A 17,933-nucleotide genomic window follows, 5' to 3' on the forward strand; every position below is an offset into this window, starting at 1 on the left:
TAACATTCAATAATGATGTACAAACTTACACAAAGATAATCATGGCATTCAACCGTGATCATCTTCCAGTAAAAAAATATGGCTTGTTATTGGGTTATGGAGGGAGTATTATTCAATATTTGAGTAACATAATATCATATCCTAAGTTATGAGATGTTACTTGTCAAAAAAAAAAAAAAAAAAAAAAAAAAAAAAAAAAAAAAAGGTTATGAGATGTTAGAGAAGGCGAATATTTTTAACTCTTGAAGATGCCACAAGCCCACAAATATGCAAGTCATTCAAATAAGCCACAGCGAGCGAATCTAGAATATAAAATGCGCACAGTAATATTGCTTGGTTACTTATTCCAACTGAAAATTACTACCAACTCTGGTATAGTCCTAGTTCATCAGGAAAGATATGCAAAATGCAAGAACATGAGCTTTCCTATAGAACTTATTATCTCATGAACAAGTAAAATTCCTAAGTGCTATTGTTCTGTACATGAGAGCATATATTCACACGAATCACACCAACGAAAAAATGTGTATTTGTTTTTCAAAATGCTGTAGTTCATGAGCTCCTAAGTAAAACTTCCCAAGTCACATTTCAACACCATATAAAATTCACAGCTACAGGTGTCATTTTTGATATGTAACTTCATTCCTGCTGGAAATGGAATTAAGTGGAATTGAAGGCTTACAACGCCAATAATTCCGCTCAAATCCAGACCCAGAAGCCAGCCACAAAACAAAAAACCTCCTTTTTTGATCCAGTCCTCTTTAGAAGTAAGCACAAGCTTTGGCATTCCCACAACGCATCCTTTTGCATGAGAACTGTAGTTTGACTCAAGTAGGCAAAAATTCTTATGTTTCCCATACTTGAGTTATCACCAATATCAAATCACCGTAAACCAAGATTTCCTCCAAAAGAATTTCAAATGTTCTTGTTAATACACTCTTTCCATCTGACTTGTCAACCAGTAATGCCTCTTCTAGTTTTTCACTGGAACAAAGAGAGGCTTTTACGATGCCTCAAAGACCGGGAAGATTTAGGTTGGTCGACTGATGCCCTTGGACTGGGTTCAGCAACTTCAATTACTTCTCTTTGAGCATTAGAAGATCGAGGGAGTAACTTGCAACCAATTCTCCAAGCAACTAAGCGGGGAGAGCTAAGTGAACTTTGTGATTTACTCACTTTTCTCATCTCCTGCTTTATTTTACTGAATTCCTCTTCCAGTTCCTGAACCCTACATCTCATCCTGTCCATGTCTCCTTTAAGACCATGGTTTTCGCGCACAACAGAAACCCATCCATCTCTCTGGATTATCTGGCCCACCAATGCATTTTGGGCGGTATCAAGATTGGTTGGGCCTTTTTCAGGGTCGTCAACATGGAGACAACCAGCAATAGCAGTTCTTAGATGCATCTGCTCAAAGAAAAGGACCTGAAGAACAACCCTAAGGGGCAGTCTTTCATTTTGAGATGCATGAGTGCACGCATCAATGGAGAGTCTTTGGTAGTCAATCATGTTGCAAAGTTGTTCTTTCTCTTTGTCAGAAAGCCAAGGATGATCCTGCATTGTTCAATAACAATCAATAAATTTCCATAGTGAACATGAACCAAGGCAATAGAGAATAAGCAAATCCTGTGAGAAGGGAAATATTATAAGAGCAGCACTTATACTCCTTACATAATACTAAGCTTTGTTGACCGTATAAGTGAGTGCCACAATCGCGTCTTGGGTTACAGGAATTCCTACAGTGAATGGAACTGTAATACAAGTATCTATACTCATAAAAATCTTAGGACCTTGATAGTTTTGTACTAATTGATTACATCCCTATAAACGTGCAAAATGGTTGAACAGATGTGATAAAGCAGTTAATGACAGCATTAAACCTCAATTAAGAGACAAACCTTGAAATATATGTCAAGAGCTCTGTATAGGCCATCATGGAAAGGTCTGTCATCTTCTGGAAGAGCCTCCACAAGGGCACGTATCTTGTCTGGTTTTAAGTTCACATCAGAAGCAACCTCTGCTACATAGCCATCCACCAACTTCGCTACTTTCCTTAATGATTCAGATGACGGTGATGCTTCAATATCTGGTGAGCAAGGGGAAAATGCTGGAACTCTTGGCTCTGTTGACACAAAATGCTGGATAATCCTCTGAACACAATCTGTGTCGTACAAGGTATCAGAGTCTGAGTAAGTAGGAATCAGTAGACCATCTAAAGTTGCTAGATCAAGTTGCATTCCAACTCTTTTCTCCAAATAGTCCTTGCATTCTTCACTAACATCCAAAATCAAAGCGGTACGAAGCATTCCCAGTAAGAAGCGACAATAAGATTTGCTCTTCTTTTCTGGGAGCAACTTTGCAATAGTTTCCAACAGAGCCTTCTGATCAACAGTTACAGGAGTCAAGCTAAAACTTGCAACTGTTCGAGATTTACCACCATGCCCACCCTGCCATCGTCCGAGGCCGGGTAGGAATTTCCTAGTATAGTACATTATAGCACCCGCGATATTTTCAGGTCTTATACCTCTCGCTTGCATTGTCTTAATAAGTTTTTCAAATAGATCAATGCAAAGATATGATATATCTTCGTACCACCAATCAGACTCTGCACTTCTAATTCTTGCTCCAGTGTTTATTCCGTTCCACAGTATGCTCCCACCCGGGCTTTGTAGGCTACCATACATCATCATAGGCCATCCAAACAAACTTGGATCTGTGCAAACCATTGTGGATACAGCATTCAAGCATTTGTCAATTAGCTGAAGCTTCTCTGCCAGTGGTATAACAGGTTCAGCACTCTGAAGGGCGACAATACAGTCCTTCCAATTACGAAGTATGTTCTTATGGAAAAAGCTGTCACACCTAGACAACAAGTTATCCGAGCCATATTGATCTGTCATCTCTAGATAGTCCGCAACACAATAGATAATCATAATATTCCTCGGAGTCAAATCAATACGAAGTCCATAGCAAAATTTAGCAGCTATGAGAAAAGTGTCGGGGCCCCCCGGGAATCCTTCCAGTAACTTAGTGAATGATTCTTTGTGTATATCTTGTGATGCTTCAAATTCTTTATCCAATTTCCCACATCTTGATACAAGAGGAAACTGAGAATAAAACAGATTATTAACTCAAAGGTACAATAAGAGCAACAAATTCACCGTCTTGGCAGCCATGACAGAATGAAACAATAAAGCAGTCAAATGTCTCAGAAAACAACCTATGGATTTCAACAAATTGACACTTTTTATTAACTCACTATCAAAGTACCAAATCAATAGTACTGACAGAAAATGTAGAGAATATGCAGGACAATGATGCAAACATAAGTAGTAGACTAAGTCCTTAAACTCATGATCAATTTAATAGCATCCAAATTCTTGTGACTTTTTCCCATTGTGGATGACTGAGGTTTCTAAAGTGGTTTCATTTTGTGTATATCTTACTAGACAGAGATAGCTTCAAAAGTTAGTTGCCAAATTGTTTTTAAAAAGAACTACACAAAAATTTCCCATATAATATGCAAATATCCCTCGTCTGTCTCAGTTATCCACTAAAACAAAGAGTCCTTGAAATAGAAAAATTCAAGGCCTTGCCTTCCTGTTATTTTGTTCTAATTCAACAAGTTCGGATGATAGAAACAGAAATACTACAATGTGAATTAAACAGGGTCTTCTCTTGCAATTCTGCTCTAACTCAAGGCCTTGCTCTTCAGGAAAAAGGATTATGCAAATTTACACAGGAAGAACAAGAAGAAAAAGTTATATAAATCGTGAAAGAAACATTCAACTCCTGCAGTACCTTTAAATTTCTTACATTTTTTCCCATCAGACAAAAAATGGCAAATGGCTGTTAGGGGATTCTTTGTTTTTCATGGAACATACGAATAATGTAAAGCAATTGAAAACATTTGAAGAAAAAGCAGCCACATTAGTAATTTCTTTTTAAATAAAAAAGAAATTAAAAAAATGATCCCCTCTTGTTATGCTTGGGAAACAGGGAAGTAATGAACAGCAAGAACCTATTGCTCTGAGTCTCTGACAGTCCATAGTGAAGCTAATCCCATATAAAATTATCTACTCAGTTACATATTCCTGCCTTAATTTGTTTATCTATATTAGTAAATTATAAAGAGAATCCTTCAAAATAAAGCAATCTCAATAAAGCAAACAAAGCAAGCAGTAGGACAAAATGATTAGTTGTAGGTTGCAAACTGAAGATTTCAAAAGAACTTGAAGCAACCCTCACATGAAGAAAGCTGCACATAAATTTCAGAACTACAACAGGCCCTACATATGTCCTTAAGGCATCATTACTCGTAACTACATTTCTTATTACACTCAAATGAACCAAATCTGATTTCGCTTAACACCATTAGTATTAAGTATACGTAGGCCGACTCATTGGAACACCCAACGAAACGACTATAACTTGCACATAGACTCCTTAAAATAACACACATTCGTATGCAATTTAACAAAAAATAAAAGAATCAACACTCCAGCTTGGACTCTTCATTTCACACAAATACAAAATCCTTGAAATATTGACATGAGTGTGGACACTTCGACTAGGTCAACACTTCATTTTGAGCCAAAATTATGCAAAATTTTAACAAACGGACAGGCAAATAGATAAATTCCCATGCCCAACTCGAGTACTCGAGTCCAAATAACAAAGCTCTAGTACAACTCCAATCTTCAGCAAAAATATAAACAGAAATGAAAAGAGGAGTGACTACCTTGTGCAAATGAAAATTTACTCCTTCCACAATAACAGTAATATCGCTTGGCAAACCTGCATTGCAGAACCTGTCATAATCATGAAAATAACATTACAAAAACACACATTAAATATAAATGATTAATTTACACCTAAAATGTCCAATAACTACGCCAAAAAATAACCCATTTTTACCCCAAAAAGAAAAAACTTTAAAATCATACTTTCTTAATCACGCACACACCATCAGACAATCTTAAAACTTCAATACCACGATCCCGAAAAATAACATGGCTTAAATACTTCGTATATACTACCGGTGATTAAATAACGGCCCGTTTAGTAGGTGGTAATAAATTTGATATCCCTTACAAAAATCCAATACAGATATCTCAATCTTAATTCTAAAATTACAAAATTAAACCAATTATTTCAACCCAAAAATAACCAAAACTTAATCCAACAAATTGTAGGGAAAAAAAAAAACCAAATTAAATGAACCAAAACAAAAACAATATGAAGAGAGAGAAAAGAGAAAGTACCAATCACTGCCTTCACGTTGAAACTCAGCCATTCTTCAACACAAAAAACCCAGAAATCAAACCTTATTTACTCTCTTTCCCTCTCTCTAACACCAAAACATCAAGTAATATTCAACCAACCAAAAAAAGACCCACATTTGAAAAATAAAAAATAAAAAACTACCAAAACCCCAAAACAATACCAATAAATTTGGAATGTATTTTTGGATTTTAATTACAAAAATAAACAAAGATGCTATTTATTAATACTTCCTTTAATGTCTGAGCCAACAAACATCACACTACTGAGTCAACTCGGGGTCCCCCTTCCAGACGTTAACAATATTTTATTTTTAGTTAATATTTTTTTTCAAAAAAAAAAAAAAGGAGGAAGAAGAAGAGAGTTTAGTGGGGAGGAAGTTGAGTTGAACTTTACAGCAACGACAAAAAATGGAAAACTGAGGTGGGGTTTTATACTTTTATTGAAGAATGTTGAGAAGAACAAGCAACTATGGCAGAAATTATTTGAATATTCTAATCATTTTTATTTATTTTTATTTTGATTTGATTAAAAAAAAGCAGTAATAAGTTTGTTTTTTCGAATTTAGGGAGAAAATAAAAGTTTGAGGACAAGAGGAGAGAGAAAATGGTGAAAGAAGAAGAAGGAGGTTGAAAAGGAAGAAATAGATGACGCGTGGATTTCCATAAATACTACGTATAAGAAGAGTGGGTCCGTTTGAGATGGGTGGTGAGGTAATGTGGATCCTTGACGACCAACATCGACAAGTCACACTCCTTTTTATTAAATGAGTTTCGTATGCCTCCCCTTATTTAAAAAATTAAATATGAATAAAAAAAGGAAAAATTAACAACAACAAATTAACCTTTGTCTCCTTTAAAAAAAATTAACCTTTGTCTCATTTTTTAAAAATGAATCAACTTTTAAATCTTCTCAAAGTTAATCTAAGTTTGCATTTATTCTCTCAAAATAAACCCAAATGACCAGTGACTTGTATAACCGGTCAGTTTTTTAATTTCTTTTAATTATTTTTTTTAATTAAAAACCTTTAATTATCTTTTTCAAATTAACAATATAATTAAAAAAAATAAAAAAAAAAAAACCACTCTCCCTCACCCCACTGCCAGCCACCCCCTCTTCCACCTCTCCTCCCTTTCCGGCCACCACTCCCCCTCCCCCTTCACCTCCCATTTTCGACCATCTCCTCCCTTTCCACTGCATTTTCCAACTACATCCCGCTTTCCAAGAAAACCCCAAACCGACAATCCCTAAACCGAAAAAAGGTGAGAAATTGATGTAGAAAGAAAGAAGAATTAGAAGATTGAGAAATTAAGGGTTTTATTAATTTTGTTTTGTATTGAAAAAGAAAGAATTAAATTCTGAGTTTGCAATTGTTGAAGGTGTTTTCGAAGTGGATGAAGTTGGTGAAATGTGACAGATTTAAGGCGTAATTGTTGTTGATTTTGTTGATGAAGAGTTCGATTAGAGTTTATGAGAGTGGTGGTGGAGTTACGGTGGGAAGAGACGTAGCAGCAACGGTGTGGGCTGGTGGGTGGCGATTGTTGTTGAGGTGAGGCAGGGCGGGGTTGCGGGTCTTGGTGGTTGTAGGTGTGGGCTGCTGGTGCTGCTTTGTTTGTGCGGCAGGTAGAGATTGTGGTTGTTGGTAATTAATGGTGGTTTTGGTGGTGAGGGGTGGTGAAGGTTAAGGTGTGGGTATAGCCAGCGCCGGACGGGGGAGGGGGGTTCTGGGCGCCGACCGGAGTGGGTTGCTGGTGCTGCTTTGTTTGTGCGGCAGGTGGAGATGGAGGTTGTTGGTGATTGATGGTGGTTTTGGTGACGAGAGGTGGTGAAGGTTATTAACGTGTGGATATAGCCGGCGCCGGCGACCCGGGGGGTGTTCTGGGCACCGGCTGGCGTCAGGGGCAAGGGGGTCAGGCTTGGAGTGGGTGATAGTGGGGTGGCTGGCATGTGGAAGGGTGTTTTTTTTTTTTTTTTCTTTTTTTTGTAAAAATTATCAAAAATAATAATAAAAAAACCCCTTGATTTATAATACGTGGATTTTTAGCTGGTATAACAGGTAAGGTGACCTGTTGGGTTCATTTTGGGAGAATAAATGCAAACTTAGGTTTATTTTGGGAAGATTTAAAGGTTGGTTCATTTTGGGAGAACAGAGCAAAGGTTGCTTTATTGTTGTTCAATTTTCCTAAAAAATACTCATATATGTTTCATATCCGGTACTTTTTAAAGGTTAGGTCAGGGTCAATGTTTAAGAGTAGAGGGAGGAGGTAAGGAAATTCCTCTACTACCAAGAAAATGCAGTTGGTGGGCCTCGAACTCGTGACCTTAAAGTCACAAGGTGAGTTCCCCACCAACTCCACCAAACTTTGCTTGGTTGTTTCGTATCTATCGTGTGAGTGACGTGAGACCTTAGCTTACCTCCATTTGTCTAGTATTTGACCCGTAAAAACTGAATAATAAAAAAAGTTGTGATAATTATCAAGGAAATTCCTAATGCAATACTCTCTCTATTCTCATTTTTTTGCCCAATAAATAGGTCAAACTTCAAAATTTTTGCCCATAAGTTCCCATTAATTAACGTGAGATAATATAATCATATGGGGTTTTGTTAGATCGCCTCATTGCATATTTTATTAAAAACGAGTTTTTTATAATTTTTATGCGCATAAAAATGAAGTGATATACGTTTTAACACTTGTCTCGGAGACCGTGAAAAGTTAAATGGGGCAAAAAAAAAAAATAGAAACAATTGGACAAAGGGAGTATATCCAAAAATGGGGAATGATTGAAAAATTTACATTTTTACCGTGTATAATACCCATTTTCATGAAAATATACTTAAATATTTTGTGTTTGTTGTATAATTGGCTAATTGATTTTCTATTTGATAGATTAACAAATTTCCCAATTATCAAAAGTTTTGAGAAGAGAAAGAAAAAGAAACTCTACAATAGTGTGATCTATTATCCATAGAGTTTGTCAAACTCATATACTTCCTTCGTTCTGGTCCTATAGCACCATGGGGAGATTTACGCATTCCAATGCACATTTTCAACCTAAAATATCTTTACTTACCTTGAATGGGTAAATTATTGATGCCTATCCAATTGCAAGTTTGACCCCTCAATGATGAATATATTGATGTTACCTAATTATGATCAATTTATTATGGATGGAAATATAATAATATGGCAGTATGTTTTCTAACTTAGGCTATGGAATTCACTAACTATGTTGGGTTAAGCCATGTGACTCAAGCCCACATGAAAATGTTATAATTTACTTTTAGAAAGCGATAGAACCAAGCGCCCGTGGCCTAATGGATAAGGCGTCTGACTTCTAATCAGACGATTGTGGGTTCGAGTCCCACCGGGCGTGACTTTGAAATTTTTTTAACTGCTCAAATAAGTTACTTCTAGTTAAAAATAAGTTTTAATCAACAAAAATTAAGTTCAATAATAATAGTAATAAGTTTGGAAAAAACCAGAAAAATTAATTTCAACTTAACAAAATAAAATTGGAGAGAACATACTACAAAGCCTTCGTATTAACTCCTTACTGTAACCAATACTCCAATATATTTCGTTTTTATTTAAGTGTCTCAATTTGACTTTGACATTAACGTTAGTCAACAATTCAACACTACAAGAATGCCAGTCAAAATGGGGTACTTAAATAAAAAATAGAGTATTATAAAACTTAATTGACACAAATCATATACAGAAAAGTCAGCACAGCATAAGTTAGTTAGGTTAGACCGACTAGTTGAAAGGCTTACAAGGAGCCAAGTCCAAACAGTCACTAACTTTCCAAATAAAATTAACAGCATCGGCATATTACTACTCATTTGTCTTGTGAAAACCATCTGAAGCACATAATCTATCTACAATTCATCAAAGAAAGAACACCGTACTTGATGTAATCAAAATATATAGTAGTACATTGCATTTCTTATCTCCATGCGACAAACAGATATAGCTGATTTCACAGATAAACACGTCCCTGTTCTCGGAGACTAATAACATTTCAGCAGTTTCGCCACATATAGTCCCCAATTATGCCAACAGTCTAACACCCCTATCAAGTACATTACAGCACCACTTATAGTACCCCTAATTTTTTAAAGTACCCTCCCCAGATTACAACTGAGTATAACATCAACACGACTACCCACATAAGAACGACACAAAAATTAAAAAAAAAAAAAAGGAAAAAATTAAGATATATGTGAATCAACCATTTTAGACATATTTCAGAGTTCTGCTAAAAGAATTTGAAGACAGCAGCTAAACAAAGCGTGACCCCCCTGAGCATCACAACTATACTCAGGCACACTGAAATTCGTTCTCTCTTCTATCTTTAGCTGGCAACTGGTTTCAATATGGCCTGCTTGATTGCCTCTGCATATGTCCTATGTTGGTATGTGAGGGTCGATTCCAGCAAGTCCCACAGAGATGTCTTGGGGTTCCAACCTGAATTTTGATGGAACAAAGTAATCCTTAATGATTTGTACAAGAGATGAGGGTGGAAACATATATGCTTCTTTTTTCCGGGATTAATGATATACGGTTTTAGTTTATAATTAGATTTTCCAATAAACCACTAAAATTAAGATTATGGGTGATTCAACTATTGTAAATCATCTCATATTCTAAATTTTGCAGCAGTTGGGACAATGTCACAACTAATTTTGGATCGAAGAAATTTATCAAGAAATATTAGAAATAAGATATAATACCAAGCTGTTTGTTGATGATGGTCATGTCAGGAATTCTCTTGTCACTGTCATCATATCCTGTACCATAGAACTCCTGGGAGCTAACATCAACAGTGGGTGTTTCCAATTCAGACTCTCCACTCACCTTCGAGTAGACCTACAAAAAATAATTGGTAGGATCAATTACATGACAATTTAATGGCGGAAAGCTTGGTATGAACCGCATACAAGATGTGCATTAGAGCCATGGAAACAACAGTTTACCTTGGTCATCATTTCAGCAAGTTGTCGAACAGTAACTTCATTGTTAGGATTGCCAACATTGAAGATGTGCCCATTTGCCCTGCCAGGATTTTCCTGGAAAAAGACACCATAGTTCAGTAATGACCCCAAGCAAAGATTACTTAACGACTTAAAAGATTCAGACAAATCATTAAGGTTGAGTATCAACATACAATCATCAATAGTACAGCTTCAATGGCATCCTTGATGTAGATGAAAGTTCTCTGGGATTCACCACCATCCACAAGCTTCAAAGGCTCACGACGCAGTAGGTTCTGAAAGACAAACCATGATTAACCATTAACAATGAGAAGAGAAAAAGAATGAACAGAACAGAATCTGAGCAGTACATATATGAGATAACATACATTGCTAAAGCAAGCCAAAACTCTTGGAACACCTTCACTAGGACCATCAATTCCGGGAATGAAATCCATCCTGGGGCCAATCCAGTTGAAAGGTCTCACGATTGTGAACTCGAGACCATTTTCAGCACCCTCCGCTGTAATACATAAATATAAGAATATTAAATCAATGAGGATGAAGAATAGGATTCGACTCTGGGAAAAGGTTCCAGGAGAAGGAAAAACTTGAGAGAAATAGTATCTACCGTAGACAAGCCTCTCAATCAATTGCTTTGCACATGCATAGGACCACCTCTGCTTATCAATGGGACCAAAGATACAGGGAGATTCATCTTCTTTGAGAACAAAGTATGAAGGATCCTGCCACATCAACATACAAGGATGAATAAACAGGAACAAGCCAATGAAAAAAACATCCTCATATTCAACCAGTTTCTACAGATTATTTAACACCCTTTCTGTCATTCATCTCAGGCAAAATCTAAAGCAACCTCCCATTTCCAAGATATACACAAATCTGCATTACTCCAAACTTCTTAAAAAATACAACTCCACTTCCTAAGAATTAGAAAAATATCTTACTAATTTTGCTCATTTCAACATCCATGAGACTAGAAGACCCAAATATAAGTATACATGATGCAACAACAACCAGAGAAATAGAAAAGGTAGGTCAAAAACACTTCATAGTGTTTTAAGGAATTTGGAGGGAACAGGAAAACTTGAGTGATGATTTATTTTCCCTTGCTCACATATGGAAATGAGGTTGTGGTGGGAATCCACTTATACAGCCCGCCCCCACCCCCCCATCCTCTTCTCCCTATTAAGACATGACAAATTAGGAATTTACTTGAGACTAAATTGCCCATCAAAGAGATTCAAAGATGGGCATAAACTAACCAGACAAATGCTGCTTGGATATATGAAATCACACTCAAAATATTTTAAATAGCTGGCTTCAATTTGGATACAGGTAAATATGTTTTCCCACAAGAAGAAACTGGGGAAAAGAAGTTACTTCGATAAAGGTTCACAAATTTTTTAATCCTTGAAATTAAATCTCAAGTAAATCAGGTAAAAAAAATTCTGATGGTGCTGTCTATGGTCACACCACAACTAGAATTGACTGATGAGCATTTAAGATAAGTAAGAACCTAGGAATAAAAACTCACTCACAAAAGAATGAGGGAGGGAAGAAGTAATGTTTAGGTCCGAGCAACCAAAGTGGATGATAAGGTAGGAGAACAGCGAAAAAAAAAATAAAAAATTCAAGAGGACTGTGGCTTCTCTCTTTTCTTCTACATTTCTCTTATCTAAATTAACTGCCCTCTTCTCAGAACTTACATGCATTACCAGAGTACCAGTTTTTAGTTGTTAAATGAAATTGATAGCCTCAAAAAGACTTATCGACCCCCTTTTTTAAAGGTAAAAAGTAAAAGGACTTTTATTCTACAATAACAGGCATAGGTAATCTATGACATCATTCACATATTTGTCATCTGCATGCCCCTAAAATTCTAGAAATAAAGTAAAAACCTCAATGTTCGCAGCAAAAGCTTTTACATGACTTTAAAAAAGCTAACTTAAAATTTGATGGACATTTGTTGACCTCACAAACAAACATGTCTAGACAATCAAAATAGATAAAAAATAAAAATAAAAAAACATCACCATGACAAAACAAGACCAATTCTATTCAAAATTTTCAAGATAAGGACATAATCAGGCAAGATAATTAGCTTTGGTTGATTTTTAAATTCTATTGTGACACTAATGTTGGCAATATGGCCGGTTATATGATTAATAATAAGCTTTGGTTGATGTTAAAAACTAAAATTTTTATTGTGGCACTAATGTTGGCTAATGATTAAAAATATAAATTTTCATACGAATCATGTGTATAGATATTTGAGGTACAAGGTAGGACAATATCAAATCAATTCAAAATGTCATGAAGCAACCTGCATGTATGAGTTAATAGCATTGGCACTCCATTCTTGCATAAGTGAGCCATGCGGTTGTAGCTAAAAGACCTTATTTTATTAATTTTTTTATTTTGTTTTTGTTTCACATTACTTCATTAGATCTATGATCCAGCCAATACCTCGTCACATAGTTTACAACATGCGATTATACAACAACACTTAGTAAAGATTCTTTGGCCAGGGTCTACATTGTATATAAAGGATCACAAACAAATTAAAAAGACATACAGAAAATTTTACTCCAGTTGCAGGAAACAAAATGTTATCAAGACTATAAGTTCGCATTGTGTGACGTATTAGCATCACTACCAACCACAGGAAAGCATATTCAGAATAAATTAAAAGCATAATTCAACAAGGCCTCTCCAACTTCAGACCAAGAGTGAGACTTATCCATCAACCGCACCAATAATTTTCTCTGGCTAAGGATCCAATCCTTGGTTATAGAATCTAAGCTAATCGCGAATCCAATTGATTAATGGTTGTGCCGAGTAATGACTATCATTCTTAATTACAAAAAAAAAGTATCTGATTTTCTACATGATTAGTTATATGACTTATATCTAAGCAGTAAACACCTCCTAATATTATATTCCAACTAGTCAACCCCACTCAAAGCTAACTACAAAAAAGTGACCAAATAAAATAAAAAATTAAAAAATCAAATCTATAAAAGCATCTTTTTACAAAAAAAAGCTAGTGTGACAGGAATATGGGATAAAACAGGCCATGAGGAAGAACACAGATCTGCATCAAAAGGCTAACGTGTTACCTGGCGCAAAGGACTATCCTTGGGAAGGAAGCAACCAATGGTTTTTCCATAGACTTCACAAGTAGAGAAGTGAATGAGACGCTTGCCATTCTCAGAACAGTACTTAACCTACATTACAATATCATTATCATAGATCAATGTCATCAAAATCAAACTCATGTAGATTCAGTTATCGTTAACGAGGCGAAAACTAAATTAAAATAATTCAACTCGTACCACTGGCAATGCATCAATGAAGTTGCTGTAGATTGTGTCGAGTGGACGAGTGTTGTAGTCAGCAGGAGTACAGATCGCTGCCAAATTGATGGTCTAAAACAACAATTCATACAAAATCAAGCACAAATCTAATTGCCGACACCAAAATTGAGTAAAAATTTCAAACATCGCAACTTCTAAGCATCAAATGATTCTTCAAAATCGTGTTAATCAAGTATAAAACAGCAATGTCGATACTAAAATTCATGGAAAATTGCATCAGAAGTTCAAATTAACAAATCATTTAATAAAACTGCATTTATCAAGCATAAATTGCAACACCGACACCAGAATTCGTGAAATGAAAGTTCCGGCGGTTTAATTCGCCGAATAATTCAACAAAAATGCGCTAATCAAGCAAAAATTCAAGCACCGACAAAACAAATTTTCACAAATCCGAGAAAATTAACAATCACATACTCCGCAAAAATCAATCAAATTTCAAACAAAAAACCAACAAATTAAAAACAAAAAACCTAAAAATGAATCGAAAAAACAAATGCAATACCAGATCCGCCATCTTAATGAGACCTTCAAGGCGAGAATCATGCTTAATATTAATCCGGTGAAACGAAATTCGATCAGCAAAAGGAAGAGTAGAAGGTTCGAGAAGATGCTTGATCTTATCATTGTAAACATCAACAGCAAGAACTTTGTGAGGAGTTTCAGACATGAGCTTCTCACAAAGGTGAGAGCCAATGAAACCTCCAGCACCGATCATGCAAATAGTCAGCGGCTTAATCGGATTTCCATCAAGATCTACTCTGGTAGAGGACGCCATTGTTGATTCGTTTCTCTCTCTAACCAAGCTTTCTCTCTCTAACAAAATTATTTTGGGATTTTGGATTTTCTCTCTCCTCTCGGTGTGCGAGTGGGAAAAGGGGAGTGTGAGATGGAAAAATGAAAGGGGCGGTGGAGGGTTATATATAGGGGAGGGAGTGAGAGTGAAAATTCAATGGAAATGTGGGTCCCATTTATTTATCTATTTATTTTTTAGTATATAGTCGCGGTTTTTAGCTAAGGCAATTTCTCACTTGCTGTCTATATCAACCGCGTAATAAAATTTGATGATTATTTGTACTCCAGTACAGTAGTATGTTATTACTCTCTCGTTTCAGTTCATGTTCGTGTTTTTTCACGATATTTAGGAAATGGAAAGAGATCTGGGATGAACTATATTAAAAATTTGTGAAAAGTACAATTATAGACAAATTTTAGAAAAAGAAAGTGAAAAAAAGTTACACCTGATCAATGGATGGGCCGGGCCGAGCCATTAAAATCTACCCATTTCTCGGGTCGAGTCAGGTCGGGCCTAGCTACGGGCTAAAAATTCCATGCCCAGACCCGCCCAAAAAATAGCCGGGCCGTGCAAGTTTTTCGGGGCGGGCCAAAAAAAATGAACTAAAATAGCATAAAAATGTATTTCCAAGCCTGCCCAAAAAAACATAAAAAAATCGGGCCAGGCCGGGCCCAACCCGATTTCGGGCCAAAAATAGCTGCCCAAAGCCCACCCGAATTCGGGGCGGGTCAGCTTTGATCAGCTCTAAAAAAAGTACAAGGCTAGTTAAAAAAAATGAGAGTATAATGGTCTTTACATACTGGCCTTATTTGGCAATTGGCAATTAGTTGTTGGCTGCTAGCTATTACTCTTGGCTTGTCTGACTAGCTGTTTGTATTGGCTTTTTATGTTGGTTGTTTAACTGTTGGCCTTTAAAAGACATATTTGGTAAAATTGGTTATTGGCTGTTTGGGGCTAAAATTACCTTTAAGGGCATTGATATGTTTTATTATCTTTCTAATAATAATAATAATAATAATAATAATAACGACGGCGACTCGATTTTCTGGCGATCTTCAGGTGATTTTCTTGCGGAATTTTGGCAGTTTACATGTTTCTTTGGTGCAGTTCGTGCTGCATTTCACGCAGATTTTGGTGCGATTTCCACGTCCAATTTCAGGGTGCGTTTCAGGCGATTTTCAGCCGATGCTTAGGCGATTTTAATCAGGTTTTCAGGCATCACTTTTGAGGCTTGGTATTTAGATAACGACACTGTTATTGGTGACACCTTGGTGGTGGGAAAGGTTATGGAGTTGATTTTGGCGGAGGGACCTCGTCTCGACCTCCATGTAAACGTTGAGAAAACCCTAGTGAGATTGTTGCCCCCAAAATCATGAAGAAATTAACAGATATATATTTCACGAAGGTTACTGCATCTGCAACATCCACTTTCTCCTTATCTCCGCGTCAGGTTGCCTTATGAAAGTCCCAGCAAAGGGATCACACTTCTGCCTTGTTGCGAGCGGTCCCAATATCGGGGTTGGATCAGACTATATATGAATGGTAAGGCTTACCGTTCTATTCTTTGCTACTGGTTGGGTGTTCCTTTGTTCTCCGTTTCGATACCGTGTTTTGCATGCTCAAGGGTTTTCGATGGGGACATTTTGGGGATCATGCAGTATCAAGTGCTGGGATGGTGGGGATTAAACATCGACATAATGTTGTTCGCAATACCCTTGTTGATATTTGTTTTCAGTCTGGGATTTCTGCAAGAAAGGAGGTTACGTTGGGTTGAGTGGAGGGAACGATGGGGTTCTTCGACCTGCAATTTATTCTTAGGACAGAGGTCTTGATGTGTCTGTTGACTTGACGGGGTCTCTCCTTTAACACAATTTGGATTGTCTGACTTAATTCCTTGTCGTGTAGTGTCGGTTGCTGCTGAGCGAAGCAGGACAAGTATGGGGCGCGTTGCACGGCTATTGGCTATGATTTTCTTCCTTTCTCTTTTTCTTCATTGGGGGGATTAGAGAAGGATGTTGTTGAGTTGCTGAAGCGGGGCTTCAGGCATTTGCTAGGACTCAGGATATTAGTGCTCGTGCAGCTGCTCACATCTTCAGCAGGATCAGGTTCACTATAGCTAGAGGGGTGGGGGCCCAAATTGTATCTCGGCTCCCACTAATTTCTTGTAATTTGGTTGACTTTGTAGGTTTTTGTAATTTTTTATAATAATAATAATAATAATAATAATAATTATTATTATTATTATTATTATTATTATTATTATTATAACCTTTTTTTTTACTTCTACTGCCAACTAGTATCACTGCTACTTCGTATTTTTTTCATAATAATTTTTTTATTTTGTTAAGTAGGATTGTTATTTACTACTACTAACTAGTATCACTGTTACTTCGTATTATATTTTTCATAATAATTTTTTTATAATTTTGTTAAGTAGGATTATTATTATTATTATTATTACTATTATTATTATTAGTGCTCTTTTATACTTATTATCACATATTTTATTTACTATATAAACAATATAACAACAATAATAATTATTAGTATTAGTGCTATGATAAACGACTCAGAAAAGAGTTATGATATTTTTCTCACATGTACAATGATGCTTAAAAGAATTTCAATAGTACAATCTAAAATGAATAATAGAGCATAGGTAGTAACTTAGAAAAATAGATCATAAGCATGCATATTATGATATTAATGATCTAAGATTGTGTTCTGACTCACCTGAACTTCCCCCAAATATAATCCTCATCTCTATAGTGTATTATTGTATTAGTATTATATTGGGTTTTTTTTTTGTTTTAGAAGAGAGAAAGGTAATTGATGAGAATGTTAATAGGTGTAATTAGGATAAAATTGTAATTTTTATCATTTAAGCCAAAAGCCAACCCAAAAAAGCTACTCTCACTAGCTTTTGGCTTTTGGCGAAAAAGCTAGCTTTTTAGACAACCAAAAAGCCAATTAACCAAATATATATTTTGGCTGTTTGACCATTTTTAAAAGCCAAAAGCTATACAAAAAGCTACTTACCAAACAACCCCACTACCAAAAATAAATATAGAAACAACATTTTTAGTCTCCTAAATAAGGAAACATGAATTATAATGTGAAACGGAGGAAGTAATTTACTCCGTATAATATAAGGGTTTATTATTTTTTATTTTTTTCAATATGATTTAGAGGGGAAATGTAAAAAATATTTAGATACACTTTGATGGGTTGATCACTTGATCTATCCAAGCTGACAAAGCTGTATCTATAATCAATGAATCACGTGGTTTAAAAAATAAATTTGGGATTAGGTTGGTTTGTTACTTATAACCCTGGATTCACGTGGATGAAAAATTAATTTTGTATTAGGTTGGCTCGTCATTAAGAACGGCACGACAATATATGATAGTACTCCCTCCGTTTCAGAATATTTGGGACGTTGGGATAGACACGTAATTTAAGAAAACTATAAGTGAAT

At 35.9% G+C, this 17,933-nt stretch overlaps 2 protein-coding genes and 1 non-coding gene across 3 annotated transcripts; 1 reads left to right on the forward strand and 2 right to left on the reverse strand.

Annotated features, from left to right (window-relative positions):
- Positions 1-167: 167 nt before the first annotated feature.
- On the reverse strand, positions 168-6,968 carry LOC110699634 (BTB/POZ domain-containing protein At3g44820-like). Its single transcript, XM_021877144.1, has 4 exons — positions 5,265-6,968; positions 4,742-4,811; positions 1,899-3,107; positions 168-1,554 (listed from the first exon to the last, which is right to left on the reverse strand). Exons 1-4 carry the CDS (start codon positions 5,294-5,296, stop codon positions 982-984), a joined length of 1,884 nt encoding a protein of 627 aa, XP_021732836.1. The 5' UTR covers positions 5,297-6,968; the 3' UTR covers positions 168-981.
- A 1,617-nt stretch (positions 6,969-8,585) lies between these two features.
- TRNAR-UCU lies at positions 8,586-8,658 on the forward strand. Its single transcript has one exon. It is a non-coding gene; the product is annotated as a tRNA-Arg (tRNA).
- Positions 8,659-9,148: 490 nt separating this feature from the next.
- LOC110699635 (UDP-D-apiose/UDP-D-xylose synthase 2-like) lies at positions 9,149-14,554 on the reverse strand. Its single transcript, XM_021877145.1, has 9 exons — positions 14,165-14,554; positions 13,618-13,710; positions 13,402-13,509; positions 10,890-11,004; positions 10,648-10,781; positions 10,453-10,554; positions 10,262-10,354; positions 10,019-10,154; positions 9,149-9,752 (listed from the first exon to the last, which is right to left on the reverse strand). The coding sequence occupies exons 1-9, from the start codon at positions 14,435-14,437 to the stop codon at positions 9,640-9,642; spliced, it is 1,167 nt and encodes a 388-aa protein (XP_021732837.1). The 5' UTR covers positions 14,438-14,554; the 3' UTR covers positions 9,149-9,639.
- Positions 14,555-17,933: the final 3,379 nt, after the last annotated feature.

Source organism: Chenopodium quinoa, unplaced genomic scaffold (genome assembly GCF_001683475.1).
Source record: "Chenopodium quinoa cultivar QQ74 unplaced genomic scaffold, ASM168347v1, whole genome shotgun sequence".
Taxonomy (NCBI): Eukaryota; Viridiplantae; Streptophyta; class Magnoliopsida; order Caryophyllales; family Amaranthaceae; genus Chenopodium; species Chenopodium quinoa.